Below are 21,174 nucleotides of genomic sequence, written 5' to 3' on the forward strand. Positions count from 1 at the left end.
ACTGTGCTCTTAGGAACCTTAAGTTCAGCAGAAATTTTCTGTGCCTTGCCACAATTCTGTCTCTGAGCTCTTCAGGCAGTTCCTTTTGACCTCATGATTCTCATTTGCTCTGACATGCACTGTGAGCTGTAAGGTCTTATATAGACAGGTGTGTGGCTTTCCTAATCAAGTCCAATCAGTATAATCAAACACAGCTGGACTCAAATGAAGGTGTAGAACCATCTCAAGGATGATCAGAAGAAATGGACAGCCCCTGAGTTAAATATATGAGTGTCACAGCAAAGGGTCTGAATACTTAGGACCATGTGATATTTCAGTTTTTCTTTTTTAATAAATCTGCAAAAATGTCAACAATTCTGTGTTTTTCTGTCAATATGGGGTGCTGTGTGTACATTAATGAGGAAAAAAAAATACTTAAATGATTTTAGCAAATGGCTGCAATATAACAAAGAGTGAAAAATTTAAGGGGGTCTGAATACTTTCCGTACCCACTGTAGATTTGTTCTGGATGTGATCCATGAGAAATATCTTCGGTAATCCAAGATCCTTCTGTTTAAATCATTCTGCTGAAACATTTGCCTTGTCCAAATACCCACACTTGTGGTCTTGGCCACTTGAGAGCGCGTGCGTGTGACGGGAAGTAAGTGCACAAGACTGTCCCAGATCTTAAAGGTCCCCTGAAATGCTTAGAAACACGCAGCATTACTCTATGTGTTGACGTCATTTTAACTGAAACAGGAAGACAGGGCGGGACATATCAAGCAGCCCCACCCCTTTTTAAAATAGCCAATAGCGTTCGTTTATATCACAGCTTGGGCTAGAGCGGTTCAGAGCCGTTGAGCTCCGTAAAGCCGCATTTAACAGGGTATGCCAGCCACAATCTCATCCATATTGCTATAAAATATAGCATTCTGTGTAGAATTCAAATAGCTCCGATATATTTTGTGGTCTGCGCATGTGATCCGCTCCGTGCTATCGTGTCTCTGGACCGGAGCAGAGTGTGTGTGCGGTGCGGTGGTTAGCGTGACACAGCGCCAAACCAGACTTCTTTTTTTCCTCAATGGAAAGCATATTTACACTGTTTGAATCGTTCCCTGTCCCCTATATAGTGCACTACGTGCCATTCACTGTACAGAAAATACTAATTCTGTGGACAAGTGACCGATTTCAGCCGCGGCTTCAGCGTCTATTTTATAGTGTAGGGGGCGGGCATGGTTTGTAGATGTTGCTATGGTGCTTTTGGTTGGACTAATAAGCCATTTCTATTCACTTAAGGTGTTCTGAAATTTTTAGACTATTGCTGTGTGGTTGCTAAGGTGTTGCCATGTAGTTGTTAAATTGGTAGTTGCTAGATTGTTTTGGGTGGTTAATATGCCATTGCAATGCAGTTGTTTTTATCATGTTGCTATGTGGTTTCTAGGCTGATGCTATGTAGTTTCTTGATTGTTTTTGTTGGTTAATATGCCATTACAATGCAGTTGATTTTAGTATGTTGTTTTGTGGCTGCTAAGGTGCTGATATGCTGTGTGGTTGCTAGGGTTTTGGCTTTGGTTCTGGGTTGTTATAGAACATTGCTATGCAGATTACTAAGTTGTTCCGTATGTATTTTTAAGTGTGTTGCTATGCACTTGCTAGTCTCTTGCTAAGTGGTTGATAGGTTGCCAGCTCTAGGAAGGGTTCTGGTTGTCCCAAACGTCTTCCATTTAAGGATTATGGAGGCCACTGTGCTCTTAGGGACCTTAAGTGCAGCAGAATTTTTTTTTTAACCTTGGCCAGATCTGTGCCTTGCCACAATTCTGTCTCTGAGCTCTTCAGGCAGTTCCTTTGACCTCATGATTCTCATTTGCTGTGACATGCACTGTGAGCTGTAAGGTCTTATATAGACAGGTGTGTGGTTTTCCTAATCAAGTCCAATCAGTATAATCAAACACAGCTGGACTCACATGAAGGTGTAGAACCATCTCAAGGCTGATCAGAAGAAATGGACAGCCCCTGAGTTAAATATATGAGTGTCACAGCAAAGGGTCTGAATACTTAGGACCATGTGATATTTCAGTTTTTCTTTTTTAATAAATCTGCAAAAATGTCAACAATTCTGTGTTTTTCTGTCAATATGGGGTGCTGTGTGTACATTAATGAGGAAAAAAATTAACTTAAATGATTTTAGCAAATGGCTGCAATATAACAAAGAGTGAAAAATTTAAGGGGGTCTGAATACTTTCCGTACCCACTGTAGATTTGTTCTGGATGTGATCCATGAGAAATATCTTCGGTAATCCAAGATCCTTCTGTTTAAATCATTCTGCTGAAACATTTGCCTTGTCCAAATACCCACACTTGTGGTCTTGGCCACTTGAGAGCGCGTGCGTGTGACGGGAAGTAAGTGCACAAGACTGTCCCAGATCTTAAAGGTCCCCTGAAATGCTTAGAAACACGCAGCATTACTCTATGTGTTGACGTCATTTTAACTGAAACAGGAAGACAGGGCGGGACATATCAAGCAGCCCCACCCCTTTTTAAAATAGCCAATAGCGTTCGTTTATATCACAGCTTGGGCTAGAGCGGTTCAGAGCCGTTGAGCTCCGTAAAGCCGCATTTAACAGGGTATGCCAGCCACAATCTCATCCATATTGCTATAAAATATAGCATTCTGTGTAGAATTCAAATAGCTCCGATATATTTTGTGGTCTGCGCATGTGATCCGCTCCGTGCTATCGTGTCTCTGGACCGGAGCAGAGTGTGTGTGCGGTGCGGTGGTTAGCGTGACACAGCGCGAAACCAGACTTCTTTTTTTCCTCAATGGAAAGCATATTTACACTGTTTGAATCGTTCCCTGTCCCCTATATAGTGCACTACGTGCCATTCACTGAACAGAAAATAAAAATTCTGTGGACAAGTGACCGATTTCAGCCGTGGCTTCAGCGTCTATTTTATAGTGTAGGGGGCGGGGCTTCAGATTCTAGAGAGCATTTGATTGGACAGAAAGTTTGATGAGAAGCTGAAGTACGATGTGACGTCAAAAAAATCGTTGAGCCGTTTTGGCAGAAGTGACGAACTGCAAGCTTTGAATGCTTATATCTTCTAAATGCAAATGTTGTCACTGTTTTGGAGCACACTGCCTTATAGATAACCTTAAGACTAACATATTGATACTAACACCCAAAAAACGTTAATTTTGATTTCATGGGGACTTTAAAAACACCAGAGCGCAGTGCCCTTAACGCACACCATCTTGAATACCGCTCCGGAGCGCTATTCGAGGCTTAGTGTATCCCATCATGCATCATGTTCTGGAAATAAATCGAGAGACTTTTTGCCGAAATCTCGCGAGAGGTCACGGAAACCTTTCCAATGTATGTGAAATATAAATAATAATTAGATATTACATATAATTTGGTAGTAAAACAAAGAGTTGCACGTTTTATTGGTGCAAAGATGAGTAGTGGTGATAAAAAGCAGTTGCAAATGTTGTACAAAATAATTATCACTTAATTAGAAGCACCACAAAATTAAATTGTCATCTGTTATAGGGACTACTGAACAGACATTTAGAAGTTGATTTTAAAATGCAAAGTATTGAAAATAAAAATAAAGCTCTGTAAACACTTGCATTTTTACAACACTATAAGTGTGTCCCATCAGGTGATAAAAAGCTGTACACACACTTGTGGACTTCATGCTCACTTGAACACTTGGGCCAAATACAGGAAATACGTCATAGAAGTAGTCAAGTGCAAAGACCACAAGTGTGGGTATTTGGACAAGGCAAATAAGTGTGTTCAGCGTGAGTGCGTAACGACCCGACTTCCTCTCCACACGCCAAGTCAAAAGAAACATGGAGCAATCAGTATTCACAGAGTGGGAAACACGGACTGACGGCGCACGGGGAAAGCTCAGTGAGCGATGTGTGTCACCTGTGCTTCCTCTTTCCAGACCGGGGCCGTAAGCTGTGACGAGTCCAGCATCCCCGCTCTGTCCCGGTTCTCCCACACGCACCTGGAACGGACTGCCCGGAATGTGCGTCCCGTTAAACTTCACGTCGATGTCGTGGATGCCGTTCTCTCGAGGGATGAAACGGATGGCGTACTTGTCTGGAGAACAGAGTAAATGAACCAGAGAGCTAAAACATGAACAAGAGCACAACTATTGACACAAACGACAACATGCCAATCAAGAACTCCGTTCATATGAGAGGTTTATATTTCCTATATTTACTTTTATATATTTAATATTTGCAATACTGAACATCATATATATATATATATATATATAAAAAAGTTTATATATTCAATATTCTTAATGTTGAAGTTTGTTTTTATTATTTATTATTTTTATTATTTGTTTATTTTTATTAAGTTCATATATTTATTATTTAATGGATTTAATATTTAAGTTTATTCATTTAATATTTTAAGTTTGTAAATTCTGTCAATACTGAAGTTTGTAATTTTAATGAAAATGTATATTTAATTATTAAATATTTTCTATATTTAAGTTTATATATTTTATAATTGTAACATTGAACTTTAATATTTAAGTTTATGTGTAATATTCAATATAATATTGAAATTTATGCACTTACTATTTAACATTTTCTGCATTTTAAATTTATACATGACATTTTCAATATTTACATTTATTTAATAGGGACAATGCATGTTAATACACATTAGTATGAAACACAAAAAGTAAACAAACCAGATTATAGCATTGCTAATTAATACGTTTTCTTAAATTTAACATGTTGAATTTTATATAATTAATATTGAAGTTTATATATTTGCTATTTATATAGGTTAGTAAATGTTCATATTTTTAGGTTCATACATTATGTGTCTATTGTATTGTCTATATTTAAGTTTCTATATTTCATAATTTCTGTATTTAAGATTATATAGTTAACATTTTTAATACAGAAGTTTGTAAAGTTAATATTTAAGTTGATATTTAATATATTTTCTATATTTAAATGTATATTTTTTATATTTAAGTTTGTTGGGTGACAAGATGCTTGTAGTAAATATAATGGGTTGCGAATCTGATTTAACATACACCTCTACATCCATAACGAGATATTTCCGAGTGAAACGTATCATTTTATGGAGGTAAACTGGGTTGTGAATGTGGTTTCATGATTCAAAAACACCTATTTTAACATGTAATGAAGTCCTTTCTTTTTGTAGTTCTGACAGAAAATGATCTAATGCATCAGATCTAGTTGGAACAGTTGTTAAAGAGCTCTGACCTTGCTCTAGCTCAGACACCACACACTCCTCCAGGGCTCCGGACGGACTGTGAACTTTAGCATCCATGTGGCCTTTTGCTCCGTTCAGACGCACTGCAAATGATGCCGGCTGATTCACCTTCAGACCCGACTCCTACATTAGTGAACCCACAGCTTAGAACATCTCACACACCACTGCATTCTGGGAAGGGTTTTCATGTGCGTACAATACCATTCAGAAGTCTGGGGTCGGTAATAAGTCTCTTCTGCTCAGCAAGGCTGCATTTATTTGATCAAATATACAGTCAACATTGCGAAATAGTATTAAAATTTAAAATAAGTGTTTTGTATGGGAATATATAGTAAAATGTAATTTATTTCTGTGATGCGCAGCTGAATTTTCAGCATCATTACTCCAGTCTTCAGTGTCACATGATCTTCAGAAATCAGTATAATATGCTGATTTGCTGCTCAAGAAACATTTCTGATTATTATCAATGTTGAAAACAGTTCTGCTGCTTCATGCTTTGTGGAAAAAAGTGATACATTTTGTTTTTCAGAATTCTTTGATGAATAGAAAGTTTAAAAGAACAGAATTTACTTGAAATAAAAATATTTTTTAACATTAGAAATGTCTTCACTGTCACTTTTCATCAGTTTAATTCATCCTTGCTGAAGAAAAGTATTACTTTCTTCAAAAATCATTACTGACCCCAAACGTTTGAACAATATATTTTAAGTATTAACTTCTTTTAAATTATGAATTAGAATTTTAATATGATATATACTGTAATATGGTTTTGAATGTTTTAAAAGTGCACCAAGTGGCATAATACTAAAATAATCATAAAATGCTTATTTGCTCAATAAAAGGAATTAAAAAAACAAAACTAAATATAACAAACATAAATAAAAACTGAAAAACAAATAAATAAATATATAAAAATAAATAGTTATGAAAAAAAAATAAAAACTTAAATAATAAAAAAAATACATATTTAATTGTTCATAATCTCACCTGAACTCACTTAAGATCAGTTAAAGCTGAGAGAGAGAGAGACGGCCAACATTTGACAAGAGAGAAGATGAGAACTACAGGGTTTGCTGAACTACAGAGAATGATGGGAAAGGGTTGTTTCCAGCAGTCTCTCTGCTTTAACTGATCCTACCGTGAGCTTCACAAGAGAGGATTCTGTTAAAAGCCTTTAAATGAAACACAAGAGAAACACCAGACCGGCCACACATGTCCGACAGCTATTCAAAGACGACTTCACCAGATAAATCTGCTCCAAAGTTGTTTTCAACATTGATAATAATCAGAAATGTTTCTTGAGCAGTAAATCAGCATATTAGAATGATTTCTGATTACCGTGTGACACTAAAGACTGGAAAATTCAGCTTTGACTCACAAAAATAAATTATATTTTAAAATATGAATAAATAGAAAACAGCTATATTAAATTGTAATAATATTTCACAATTTTTACTGTGTTTTGAGTCAAATAAATGCAGCCTGGGTAAGCAGAAGAGGCTTCTTTCAACAAAAGTCTAAGCCACTATTCATATTAATAATGCTGTTTTCCAGTGTAAACGTTGCTAGCTTGAGAGTCGAATAGCTGTGGACACGTGTCTGTGTGTCGGTGTTTCCTCATGTCTCACCTGAAGACTGGTAACAGTGAGTCGCCGAGCGTCGTCGACAGGAGCGTAGACGGGCACCAGGTAAGGGCTGTCGGGAATGTGCTCGTCGTTGAACTTTATAGACACTTCGTAGTCGCCTGCAAAGAGATTGAAGATCAGTTGCTTGGGTAAGCTCAGCTTTTCAAAGGGAGCACAGGACAGAAAGGTCTTGTGTGTTTTTATACCTGGTTCCTGAGCTACATATGAGACGCCACATGATCCGTCCTTCCTCTCCTCGAAGGAGATTTCTGCACGACTGGGGCCTTCAACAGCGATGGACAGACCGCCGGCGCCCGCCTCACGCGTCCACACATTAAACTCAGCTACATGAGCACAACAAGAAACATACACAGTTCAGTCTCACAAAGACAGTCAAAACACATTACATTTGCATAAGCCTTAAAAAAAATAAGCCTTTTCAAGATGACATTTGAATATATTTCCAAACCTTTTTCTCCTTTTTAATAAAGTTAAATTAAAATATGTAAATAAATTCAAAATTAAATGCCAGTACAACAAATACTACCATAAAAATGCAATTTTATAACATTTTTATAATGTGTAACATTTTATAGAAAGAAAGAAAAATCAGGTAAGCAAATAATTCAACATTTCTTTGTTTAAATGGCATTTAAAGATTTCCACCATTTTTGTTTTTTTTATTTCTTTTTTTAGTTACCAGTAAATATAGTAAATTCAATGTAAAATTCAATAACAGGAACTACAACATTATGTAGGCATACTAACATAATATATAAAATTGTACAATAATTTTGATGAGTAAATAGTTGAACATTTCTTTATGAAAATGATTTTTTTTGGGGGGGGGGGGAATTAAACTATATATATAATTTTTTTTTTACTAAAATGAAAATTAGATAAAAATATAAAAAAAATTGGAGATATTTTCCACGAACTAAAATGAAAATTAAATTAATTATAAAATAAAAAAAATTCTTTCTGCATTTAAGTTCAAAATACTGTACATTAAAATATTAAAATAAATGTAAAATTAAACTAAAATAAGGCAGTATAACACATACTACCAAAAGTATAAAATTTTAAGGTATAAAGCAAAATTTACATTTTATCATAACTTAAACATCTCTTTTGTGTTCAATGGAACTAAGTCATTTACATGAATAATTTAATCTTTTTTTTATGAAAATCATGGTAAAGAACATGTGTAATGAACAAAACAGGCTTTCTCCCAAGATGAAGATATTTAAAGATATTTCCACTTTTTCAACCAAAATGAAAATTAAATAGAAATATTAAAACAAAAGTTTTTTTTTGTGGCAATTTTTACGCTAAAATTACTGTACATTATTACAGTATTATATGTACATATATACAGTATAATATTCATATAAATGTAAAATAAAATGAATATAAATTAAAGGCAGTACAAGAAATACTACCATTTTCACACCGTTACACCATATTTTCCACCTTTTCCCACCTGTTTTTAAAACTAGAATTAAAATGACATTAAAATATCAAAATGAAAATAAACAGCTGGAAGTAAAAAAAAAAAAAAAAAAAAAAAAAAAAAAAAACACCGTGAAAAAAAAAAAAAAAAAAAAAAAAAAAAAAAAAAAAGATTAATGAGCATTTATACCTGGCACACCGGTGTCGGCCTTCTCCAGACCCGGCCCTCCGGCTCGCACCTGGCGGGCTCCTCCTTCACCCAGCGGGCCGACGGTGAACTGGAAGGGGCTTCCCGGCACGTGCTGCCCGCGGTACTGCACGCTCACCGTGTGAACGCCCATCTCGTGAGGCACGAAGCGCACGCAGTAGGTGTGATTTCCCACCGCCACCATCTCAGCCGCTTCCGTGGCTCCCGACGGGCTCCTGACCTGCGCCGAGACGTCCTGGAGGTCGATTCCTGTGGAGAGCAGAGAGCAGAAGCTGACAGAAGAGACGGAGAAACGGCTCTCAGCTGCTCTGACTTCTGCTCGTTCTCAAGGCTTTGCAAGCAACATACAGAGACCTGAGTCTTCCTGCGCTCTTTTATTATTTACGCAGCTTCATGTTGCTCCAAACCTGTATGACTGACTTTCTACCACGCAACACAAAAAGACTGAAAGCAGCGCGAACATTTGGCTAAACATCTCTTTTCACGTTCAACAGAAGTAGTGTTATTTTATTATCATTGATATACTATTAGAATTTCAGTTCTGATTTATTTGATTTGATTTAATTGAATTTTTGTTTTCACTTTCAAGTTTTAATAATTTAGTTTTGTTTGTGCATCTTTTAGAAAACAAATTTTAAAAAAAATCACAATTTAATGAGCAAAAAAGATGTTAACATTTTCCTTTTTTTTTTTTACTTTAACATTAAATTTATATTTACTGCTTTCACAATTTTTTTTCAAGTTTTAGCAATTTTGTTGTTTTTGTAATGAAAAAATTGTGTAATGTGCAAAAAAAGATGACAAAGATATTTTCCGCCCTTTTTACTAGAAATAAAATTACATTGAGATATTAAAATTTACATTCGATTTTTTTGTAATTTGTTTTAACTTTCTTTTTCTCTTCTAATTTATTTTTAAACACATGGTGTAACAAGCAAAAAATTATGACATGTAAGATATTTTCCACCCATTTAACTAGAAATTAAATTACATTAAAATATTTAACATTTAAATTAGATTATCTTTATGTCATTAGTTAAAATAGATTTTATTTTTGTTGTTTTAATTTTATTTTTGTTGAAGTTTTAGTAATTGTGTTTTTGTGATTTTTATTAGTCTATGTAGTTTTTCCTTTTAGCTTTAGCTTATTTTATATTATTTTAGTAATTTAACAAACTAAAATATGAGAAATGTTTTTTTTTTGTGCATTTTATTTCAGTCAACGCTCATTTCAAAAGGGTTTTATGTTTTTAGGTTTAGTTGACTATAATAACCTTGCACAGAAGAAATATTCATTTGGGTTTGCAATGGCAAGAGGATAACAATAAATAAATGAATAATTCAACATTTTTATGAAGTTGTAATGAGCAAAAAAAGCAGCTCTGGTTCATGCAAACACAAACAAACGAGTATCAAAAGCAAGCGTGTTCTGCCAACCTCGTGGTCCACATGCGGCGTGTTTATAACGCACCCTCCAGCCCTCCACAGGGCCTTCTGACGGGTGCCGTGCCAATCCTAGTCACCCTCACTCGGCCCACGGTGAAGCGGGTCCACCCTGCACTGCTGTGACCTTTGACCCCAAGCCGAATAGAGCAGTGCGAGCGATAGACGCCGCGTGAGAGCAACTCACGAGCCAAAGCCAGAAGAAACCAGGTCACTGATGGTCACAGACGCAGAAAACAGCAGGAAAAGACAGAAACAAGTGAGGAAAGATACAGGACAGAACAGGCAGTGCATCAGACGAGAAAAACAGTAAAGTGGGAAAAAAAAGATAAGAGTATAGAGGAAGCATATTTTGCCATGTATGCATGTTATTTTCACTCTATGTCTTTCAGTCTCATGAAACACTTTAAGAGCAAGTTTGTGAGCTCAGAGTCGGTCAGATCCAGCAATGTGTGTGAATGAGCTCATATGGGATAAAGTGATGTCTGTGTGGCCTGTATTACATCACCTGCTAACCCTCATTAACCAGGACAGATCTCTCAAATCACACATGGAAGCAGTCTGCATGATCCGGTTTAGTTTTAACTGTTCACACGAGAGTGACGCGATGGTGACATGACAAAACACACATGCTCACTTGCATTCTCTACTGCAAAATATAACGCAGAGTTGTCATTTTCTAAAACTGTGATGTAAAAATACATAGATCTTAAAACATAATGATACGGTTTAGAATAAAGTTATTGTAATACAGCATATCTATATTCATCTAACTAGGAATATTTGATTGGTTCATTAATTTGCTTGAAAAAATATTTGTGAAAGGCAAAATATGATAAAAAAAGAAATTATAGAATAAAATCATTTTAAATTACACAAATGACATTCACATCTATCAAATATCCATCTAAAATGTAATATAGTTTCTTATTGGATTAATTTATTATATTCTATTCATTATAAAAATAAAATAAAATACACCTAACCTTCAAGTAGTATTTTATTTTAATTTATTAAAAAAATATATAAATATATATATAAATTAATATAATTCATATATTAAATTAATTGTAATTAATAATAATATAACATCTTTTTAAACACTGTTTGTGCTTGTTAGAATTACTATTCAAATGAAATGAGGAGAAAACTGCCCTCTCTCACACAAAAAGACATTTCAGACTACGCCAAGACTCGTACTGAAGTGCAGCTTCAGCAAACCTCCTCGAAAGCCAAGCGCCAGTCTTCACACGAGTGAGCATCACGCAGCAGCTGCGCTGGTCTGATGGGAAATCACAGCAGAGACTTTAATCCGCTCAGCACGGCCTGCATATATTGCCTTGTTTCACAGAGCCATGTGTTTTTACTCAAGTACGGCGACTCGATGCTGTAACGCAGGACGTGAGCCAGCAAAACAACAGCACCTTCATTTGTTTTGTGCTTTCTGGCTAGCGATCCTGTCAGAGAGTGTGTTAAACAAGCCAATAAACCAAGCCTTTTGACAAAGTGGATGAAATGGTAAATAATTCACGCCTAATCTACATTGAAACTCCAGTTTAGGATTTGAAGAGGAATCGGAACGAGGACAGACGTCTGTTTGACATCTTCACTGAACAGATATGAGGAAGTTTCATACCTGGGATCTTCAGATTGAGATCACAAACGCTGCCAACACTAGCGACGGAAGCAGCTTTCTGACGGCGAGTGATGCTCTCACGGACACGACCTTCGCCCGTCACTTTCACGCTGAACGGACTTCCTGTGAACACAGAGATGCAATACAAGTCACACAACGACAGGAACAAACACTAGACGTCTCTTCTGCTTTCATTTGATCAAAAAATACAGTAAAATTGTGAATATCACTACAATTCAAAATAGCAGTTTTCTATTTGGATGGATTTTAAAATGCAAGTTATTGCTGTAATGCAAAGATGAATTTTACTTTACTGCTCAAAAAACATTTCTGATTATTATCAATGTTGAAAACAGTTATGCTGCTTCATATTTTTGTGGAAACCATTCATTCATTCATTAACCTTCAAGTAGTATGTTTAATTTATAAAAAAAAAATATATAACTTATTTGTGCTGAAAGAGTAAATATATATAAAAAAATCAAATAGGATTGTTTAATTTATTACAATAAATTAAATTATTTGTGCCAAAGGTAAAATTTTAAAAACTTTAAAAAATAATTAAATAAATAAAAATGACATTCAAATCTAGTATTAAATAATTTTGGTCTCTTTTGAAGAAAATTTTTAATATCATCTTATTACATTAACCTTCAAGTAGTATGTTTAATTTATAAAAAAAAAAAATATATAACTTATTTGTGCTGAAAGAGTAAATATATATAAAAAAATCAAATAGGATTGTTTAATTTATTACAATAAATTAAATTATTTGTGCCAAAGGTAAAATTTTAAAAACTTTAAAAAATAATTAAATAAATAAAAATGACATTCAAATCTAGTATTAAATAATTTTGGTCTCTTTTGAAGAAAATTTTTAATATCATCTTATTAAACACAAATAATACGCTTAATACTCCATTTTCAATTAGTTTTTTTGTCTTTTGCCAAATAATCTATAAACGGGTCAAATTCCACCTTATTTGGAGCACATTCTAAATTAAATAGAAGTTTTGAATGATGCTTCATGCACGCTCTCTTACCAGGGACGTGCTCTTCTGCAAACCTGATGGACACTATGTAGGTGCCTGGCTCAGTCGGACAATATGAGATGCCACAAGTGCCGTCCTCCATGTCCTCTGTCTGTATGTCCACCTTACTGGGACCCTCGATGGCCAGCGCCAAACCGCCGTAACCTATGAAGACATTAATGCAATTCAGACCAAAGATCAGATGCATCATGCCATCAACACGAACAGAAAACACACCTGAATGCATGAGAAATAAACACAGTCTTGATCCTACAAGACTTATTGTGACGAGTTTAATAGTGTGTGATATATATTAAGGACTAATTGCATAAATATTTGGAGTTCTTTATGTAAGTGGGAGATAATTAGCCGCTGTGGTACCAATTACAAATTTTCTCTCTCTCATTTCCAGCTTCGAGCCACTTTGCACAACCTGTTTGGATTAAATTCTCAGCAATTAAGCGGATTTGAGAGCTTGAGAAAACATCATTAACGGCCAGACGTTTGGCAGACCTGGTTTATTTAGTGCTTATGTAGCTCGGTTAGGCAGGTTAGATGGTTAGGAAGAAACGGTCATTTTTAACATTTAACATGAATATCTTTGTTATAAAGGAAAAAAATCTGAGGGGAGCACCACATTCTGTAATGTGACCTCAGATGAACCCGCTTGTTTTGGAGAAACATTCATATCATCGGCTTTTGGGAAGAAGTTGATATGCGGCTGCTAAAGTTAGGTTGGTTTAACCAAGTGAAAACAGCCCACTCTCAAAACTATGATATTTAGTTCTTTAGAGAATCTCAAGGTGGGGTAAAGGACTTAAAGAATGAAGAAATCGCCATATTATTATTCTAAAAAATAGTAATAGTTCATATTAAATAAATTAAAAAACAACAACATTAAATTGTATATTTAATTAAATTAAATATTAGTAAATAAATAAGTCATAATTATGAAAAATAAATAAGATAGTAATTATTATTAAAAAGTGATTCAATAAACAAATTTATAAAAACAAACTTAAACAATAATTAACTAAATTTAATTACTTTAGCACATATTATTATTAAATAAATATATCTTAATAGTTATTATTAAACAGAATATCTATAATTATAAAATTATTAAATAAAAACTAAAATATTAATATATTAATTAAACAACAATATTTATTATTAAATAAAGACAGTAATAATCATAATAATAGTTACTATCAAATAAGTAAATAAAAACTATTATAAACTTCTTTTTTTTTTTTAAACACCACCAACATAACAATAGCTATTATGATTATTATTATTATGAGATTATTAAAATAAAATAATTAATGGTGGTTAATATAATTAGATATATAAATAAAAAAAGATGATAAGTTGATGATAACAGTTATTAAATAAATAAGAAAAATTAAAAACAAAATAAAAATGTGTTTCTCACCAGCTTCTCTGGTGTCCACCACAAAGTCTGTCATCTCGAAGGTGCATCCCTCCACCAGACCCTGACCGAACACCTTGACTCTGCTGGCGTCTCCGATCTCAGACTGGACCACCATGATGGTGATGGGGCTGTTAGCAACGTGCCGGCCGTTCTTCTTGATGCTCACCAGGTGCTCTCCGACTTCTCTTGGGATGAAGGAAATGCCTGAGGAGACAACGACCAGTCAGGTGCTACCAAAGCAAACTCCCAGCCGGCAGAAAGAATCGGAGCATGTATTCCAGCCCCACCGATGTGATTGCTGGGCTGCCTCTTGAGCAAACAGGGCTCATCGTGGCCAGACGGGGCTTTGATGCTCGCGGTGAGCAGACTGAGATCCGTCTCGTGGATATCCAGAGAGAAATCCGCAGCGGAGCCCAGCTTTACCTGAGACTTCCTCTTATTGTCCTCTGAAGAGACCAAAAACAGATCTTACTACAGAAGTCAAGTAGACCATGTAGATTACTACATACAGAGTAAAACTGTAAGTCATCTAATGAGAGGTTTCATGCAACTTTACAGTAAAATACGGTTCAATGTACAGTTTTTGGAAGTGAAAAAGAACAATGAAACAGCTTTTTTCTTATCAGTTGCGTACAATAGGGTTTTTGAAACATCGTTTAATGCATTATTTTAGTGTCATTTGTGATACCATGATAGTATTTTGTATTTGTGCATCTTCTCTATATAAGCATTAAGTAAAGATGAGGATGCTGCTGATAATAAATGACAAAATAAATAACAATAGCTATTATTATTATTAATCAAAATGAATTATTAAATAAATATATCCATAAAAAGATGTTAATTTATCAAATGAAAGAATAATAAATAAATGAAATCGCTATTATTACTATTATCATCATTAATTAAAAACTGTTAGTAAATAATTAATAACAATAGCAATTATTAATAAATTAATATTTATTGCATTATTTTAGTGTCAAGTGTGTTACCATGATGGTGTCTTGTATTTGTGCTTCTACATATTAGTATTAAGGTAATAATAATAATGATGATTATTAATATTAATATTACTATTATTAAATAATATCTCTCATTAATAAATGAGTATTTATTGCATTATTTGTCATGATTGTGTTTTTTATTTGTTCATCTTCTACATGATGAACTTTGATTCATCAGTTGTCTCTTTTTTTTTGGTTTTATAGAGGTACATAACCGATTTGAAATATTTCAGTACATTGGCACATGAACTTTTTTCCCCTGTAAATTTAAGTTAAATCTGTAGAATGTAAAATGTTCCTACTGTATTTTTTTACAATCAGGTTCTGGCAACCACATTTGCCTTTTTTACAGTAAATATATATATTTTTAGCAGTGTACCTGTGATCCTGGCCGTGAAGGGGCTTCCTGCGATGTGTTTGTCATTATATCTGACGAGTATATTATAATCTCCAGGCAGCGTGGGCAGGTATGAAACCGTACAAGTGCCGTCTTTGTTGTCCACGCAGTTGATCTCAGCCTTGGACGGACCTTCAATGGCCAAATCCAGGCCACCTGACACAAAACACAGCATGTTTTCTCAGCAGAAGGTTTTGAGCTAAATGCTGAAGCAGCGTGAGCGTGGCGTGTTTGTACAGTACACACCGTCAGACGCATCTTCAGTGTAGATGGTGAACATGGCGGTTTTACTGGCGGTGCCATAGACCAGACCCGGGCCGTAGGCCGTCACGTCTAAAAAAAAAGAAAAAAAAAGAAAATTAAACCTTTTTAGGCCCATTAAGATTTTTTGCATAGTGATATACTACCACTAAGTTATATTTAAAATTATTTAAATAATTTAAATTATAATTTTAAAACAACTTAATTATTTTTCCCCTTTGATTTTGGGGTGAAATATTATCATTAATAAAATATATATGAAAATTATATTTAGAAGCATTTTTAAGAGTTTCTATTTGATTATTAATAATAATAATCATCATCAGTTTTGATGGTGCATTATGAACAGATGGTGTGTGGACTCTGACCTGGGATGTGTGTCCCGTTGAATTTAATGTGCATTTCGTGGAGGCCAGCCTCTGTGGGCGCGTACTTCACCGTGACCGTCCCGTCTTTGTTGTCGATGATCTCAGGCTGGGCGCTTTTACCTGACGGCATGTGAACCTCACCTGGAAGACAAACATTACCAGTTTAGATTATGGTTATTGAACAAATATCACTGCTGATTTACAGGTCATCACTTCTAATGTGAGTGAATCTCACAAAATGGAAAATATCTGGTATATTTTATGTAAAAAAAAAAAAAAAGGACTATTAAGACATTTTGGCATGATTTTAAATGACATTTCTTAATCTTCAATTAAAAATAAAAAATAAAATCAGGCTATAAATGTCAATGGAATTATTGTTGTATGTACAGAATTTTAATAGTAAAATTATTATTATTTATTTTGTGTTGTGTTATCATTGTTGGTTATTGTTTATGAAAAAGTAAATAAATAAAATGAAATAATGAACTACCAGAACTGAAACATTTCTAACAAATTTTGTTACCATGTGAAAAAATCTAAATCAAATATATATATATATATATATATATAATATATAAAATGTATATTTATTAGTATTAATACTTTATGTCAGTACTTCTGGTTTGGCCTTTATGATAATAATAATAATACAATTATTATTATTTTTGTGCGTGTTGTGTTGCTGTCACTGTTGGTTATTATGGTAAATACATTTTTAAAAATACAAAAAAATAAAATAAAATAACTACTAGTATCCAAACATTTCCAACAAATATCATTAACATTGTGAAAAAAAGTATACAGCACAAATGATATAAAAATGGACATTTACTACATTTACATTTAGTCATTTTGCCGATGCTTTTATCCAAAGTGACTTACAATTGGGGAATACATACATTCCCCAATAAATACATAATTTACTAGTATTAATACTTCAATGGCAGTATTTATTGTATAGCCTATCATTATGTTAATAAATAAATAAAAGTTGTGAAAATATTTTTGATGATTATTTTGCATTACAGGAATGAGAATTTTGAGAAAGTGGGCTTAGTTTACAAGAAAGTAATTTCATAACGCCAAAAAAAAAAAATTCTTAATGATCCCAAAAAAATATGAATGATTTTCTTGCATTTTCTGTTTTTCCTCTTTTTTGATATTGTGGTAAAATATTTTTTTTTTTACAGATCTGCAGTTGATTGCACAAAACCTTTAAGAAAACCCTTTAATTTGTCTCAAATTGAACTCGCAAGCAGCAGAATAAGAGTTCTGTTCACTTTAAGAGGTTTTGTGCAACGGCTCCAGGTGTCTTCTGCAGTCTCTCACCTGTGATTTCCCCCTTCCTAAAGGTGAAGGGAATCACCATATCGAAAGGCCTGTACCCCGTCCCGTTCACGCTGTTGGCAGGAACATACGCGCCATCTGTAACCTGTGAGGGAGAAATCGGAGTAAATGAGAGCGGACGCTACAAACGCATCCATTACAGCGGCCTGTCAAACATTTCCACGTTTAGTCAGTCTGTGTGATCCATTCTGAAAGCCAGAGCGCTGTGGATGAGAACAGACATTAACAGCTCAGTGAATCAGCCACAGCAGAAGACAAACGTGTGTTAGACACCAAACGCTGGAAGACAGAGATCGGCCCCCAGCACACCTGACAAAGCAAAGAGAGAAGAAAAATCCCCATAACCACGGTAAACATCTGAGAAGTGAGGAAAAGTGATAGTGTGCATAGAAGGAAACATGTTGAGACATCTAATACAGGAAGATGCATAACTGACAAATCACACTTTCTGTTTTTCCCCAGGAGGTATGAGGTAACCGCTATGACCAGACTTACAACTGTGTGTTAAGATTATTAATACATCACTACCGAACAAAACATAGCGAGTTGACTAACTAGACAGCACTTTAGGGAACAATAAGAGCGAAATTATGCTCTCTAATATGCTTCATTTCAAGAGTTCTACACATCCCAGATTATAAATACATTAAATAGTGACCAAAAAACCCTCTACCAAAAATAGCTAATTCTAATTCAAATATACGGTTTTACATAATTTTTGGGGTCAGTAAGACTTTTTAATGCAGAAGAAGCCTCTTCTGCTCACCAGGCTGCATTTACTTGATCATAAATACAGTAACATTTGTGAAATATTATTACTATAATTTAAAAGTTGTTTTATATTTGTTTTCTAATTTACTAATATGATGATGATGATGATGATTACGTTTTTTGTGATAAAACTTATTTACCAATAACTAATTCTGGGTCAAACAAAAAGTTTGGTAAGGTTGGTAAGAATTGTTAATGTTTTTAAAAGAAGTCTCTTCTGCTCACCAAGGCTACATTTATTTGAACAAATATATAGTAAAAATATGAAATATTATTACAATTTAAAATGACTTTACTATTTGAAAATATATTTAAAATGTAATTTATTTCTGTGATGCGCAGCTGAATTTTCAGCATCATTACTCCAGTCTTCAGTGTCACATGATCCTTCAGAAATGACTCTAATATGCTGATTTATTAACATTTATTATCAATGAAAACGGTGATGCATTTTATTTTTCAGGATTCTTTGGTGTATAGAAAGTTTAAAAGAAGAACAGCATTTATATTAAATAGAAACCTTTTGCAACATCATAAATGTCTTTACGGTCACTTTTGCTTAATTGAATGCATCCATGCTGAATAAAATACTTAATTCCTTCAATTTCTTTGAACAGTATTGTGTGTTTTTAAAGCTAAGAGTATTAAGTGTTTCACGGATCTGCTTTGTGGTTTTGGAAATGACATCTATTAAACTTTATGAATAAAACTACATCAGGGCAGCAGAGAAGTGCATAACAGTTCTGCACAATCTGAGGTTAATGTCTTAATAATGACCAACTTAAACCTGGGGTCCACTCCAAACAAAACTAGATCAGTCTAAACACTCAGCCATCGAGTTTCCCTCTGCTTCGGTCATCAGTGAGAAAACCAGAGCATGTTCAAGACTAATCAACCAGAGAGGGAGGAAAAGTAACAATTCCAACCATTTCCTGCAAAAAACAAGGCTTGAGTGCTCAAAAATACAGAGGAACTGAACAGAAACCCCATTAAATGAAAGATAGGAAGTCAAGAACAGACAAACATCAGGACAGAGAGGTGACCGGCTGGAAGCTGGAGCTCAGAGCGAAGGCTGAAAGAGAGCGAAGGGTGACGGGTGAGACGTGTGTCTTTGTACCCAGGGCTGGAAGCCGACGCCTGGTGCCGCCTTTTGCTGTTGGACTGACTGCTGCTGCATCATGGGAACTTCATCTGTTGCCTGGGAAATGATATGTATGGACATGAATTTTCAGATACACGAGGAACACAAAGAAACATACTAAAACACACACGGCAGATTGGGCCAATCCTGTTGGAAAGGAGTTGTTGCTGCTGCGGTGGTGGTAACAGAACTCCATGTGTTACTGTGCTAACAGGTAGACAGACGTGTTAACATTATAACTATAACGAAGTCAAACAGTTTACATAAACATCTGCTATCCCCACCTGAGTAGGGCTGCACAATTTGGATTGTTTCTGTTAAAAACTGTGATTGGGATTAAAAATAAATAAATAAATACAATTTTGCCCAGAATTATGTAATATTAATCTGACTATGAAATAATAATAATAAATATTCAATAGTCATATTGATATATAATTACAACATTTTTGGCCAAATTGTGCAGCAATTGAAAATTAAAACTTAATTAATTAATTAATGCAACTATACACTAAATATATATTTTATGATTTTTTATATTACAGTAGAATATATTACACTAATTTTATTATTATGAATAATAATAATAATAATAATAATAATATTTAATCATCATATTGATATATAATACCTTTTTTGTGCCAAACAGCAGCAACTGAAAATGAAAAAGTAAATAAAGTAATAATACAGCTATAAACAGCTGAATTTTCAGCATCATTACTCCAGTCTTCAGTGTCACATGATCTTCAGAAATGACTCTAATATGCTGATTTATTAACATTTATCATCAATGAAAACGGTGATGCATTTTATTTTTCAGGATTCTTTGGTGTATAGAAAGTTTAAAAGAAGAACAGCATTTATATTAAATAGAAACCTTTTGCAACATCATAAATGTCTTTACGGTCACTTTTGCTTAATTGAATGCATCCATGCTGAATAAAATACTTAATTCCTTCAATTTCTTTGAACAGTATTGTGTGTTTTTAAAGCTAAGAGTATTAAGTGTTTCACGGATCTGCTTTGTGGTTTTGGAAATGACATCTATTAAACTTTATGAATAAAACTACATCAGGGCAGCAGAGAAGCGCATAACAGTTCTGCACAATCTGAGGTTAATGTCTTAATAATGACCAACTTAAACCTGGTATCCACTCCAAACAAAACTAGATCAGTCTAAACACTCAGCCATCGAGTTTCCCTCTGCTTCGGTCATCAGTGAGAAAACCAGAGCATGTTCAAGACTAATCAACCAGAGAGGGAGGAAAAGTAACAATTCCAACCATTTCCTGCAAAAAACAAGGCTTGAGTGCTCAAATACAGAGGAACTGAACAGAAACCCCATTAAATGAAAGATAGGAAGTCAAGAACAGACAAACATCAGGACAGAGAGGTGACCGGCTGGAAGCTGGAGCTCAGAGCGAAGGCTGAAAGAGAGCGAAGGGTGACGGGTGAGACGTGTGTCTTTGTACCCAGGGCTGGAAGCCGACGCCTGGTGCCGCCTTTTGCTGTTGGACTGACTGCTGCTGCATCATGGGAACTTCATCTGTTGCCTGGGAAATGATATGTATGGACATGAACCTTCAGATGCATGAGGAACACAGAGAAACAGAGTCAAACGCACACAGCACATTCGTTGTTGCTGCGGCGGTAACAAAACTCCATGTGTTACTGTGCTAACAGGCAGATACTGAAGCTACAAATGTGTACAGTATAAGTCACAGTTTACATAAACGTCCACTTGCAGAAATGCTGAGAATGATTTGAAGAAAAATCTAATTGCAATGTGTTCTGTTA

General features: G+C 34.5%; 1 protein-coding gene across 1 annotated transcript in view; it reads right to left on the reverse strand.

The window, feature by feature from the left end:
• The window catches only part of LOC107597200 (filamin-B-like), a 44,250-nt gene that overhangs the window by 6,750 nt on the left and 16,326 nt on the right, over window positions 1-21,174 (reverse strand). The window contains exons 18-30 of the mRNA XM_016288155.1: window positions 17,448-17,550; window positions 16,104-16,256; window positions 15,733-15,834; window positions 15,469-15,642; window positions 14,373-14,531; window positions 14,086-14,289; window positions 12,663-12,815; window positions 11,620-11,742; window positions 8,523-8,789; window positions 7,087-7,224; window positions 6,884-6,999; window positions 5,246-5,378; window positions 3,915-4,091 (exon numbers count right to left, since the gene is read on the reverse strand). Of these exons, the coding sequence (XP_016143641.1) occupies window positions 3,915-4,091; window positions 5,246-5,378; window positions 6,884-6,999; window positions 7,087-7,224; window positions 8,523-8,789; window positions 11,620-11,742; window positions 12,663-12,815; window positions 14,086-14,289; window positions 14,373-14,531; window positions 15,469-15,642; window positions 15,733-15,834; window positions 16,104-16,256; window positions 17,448-17,550 (2,002 nt within the window). The remainder of the gene's footprint in view (window positions 1-3,914; window positions 4,092-5,245; window positions 5,379-6,883; window positions 7,000-7,086; window positions 7,225-8,522; window positions 8,790-11,619; window positions 11,743-12,662; window positions 12,816-14,085; window positions 14,290-14,372; window positions 14,532-15,468; window positions 15,643-15,732; window positions 15,835-16,103; window positions 16,257-17,447; window positions 17,551-21,174) is intronic.

Source organism: Sinocyclocheilus grahami, unplaced genomic scaffold (genome assembly GCF_001515645.1).
Source record: "Sinocyclocheilus grahami isolate Dianchi unplaced genomic scaffold, SAMN03320097.WGS_v1.1 scaffold229.1, whole genome shotgun sequence".
Taxonomy (NCBI): domain Eukaryota; kingdom Metazoa; phylum Chordata; class Actinopteri; order Cypriniformes; family Cyprinidae; genus Sinocyclocheilus; species Sinocyclocheilus grahami.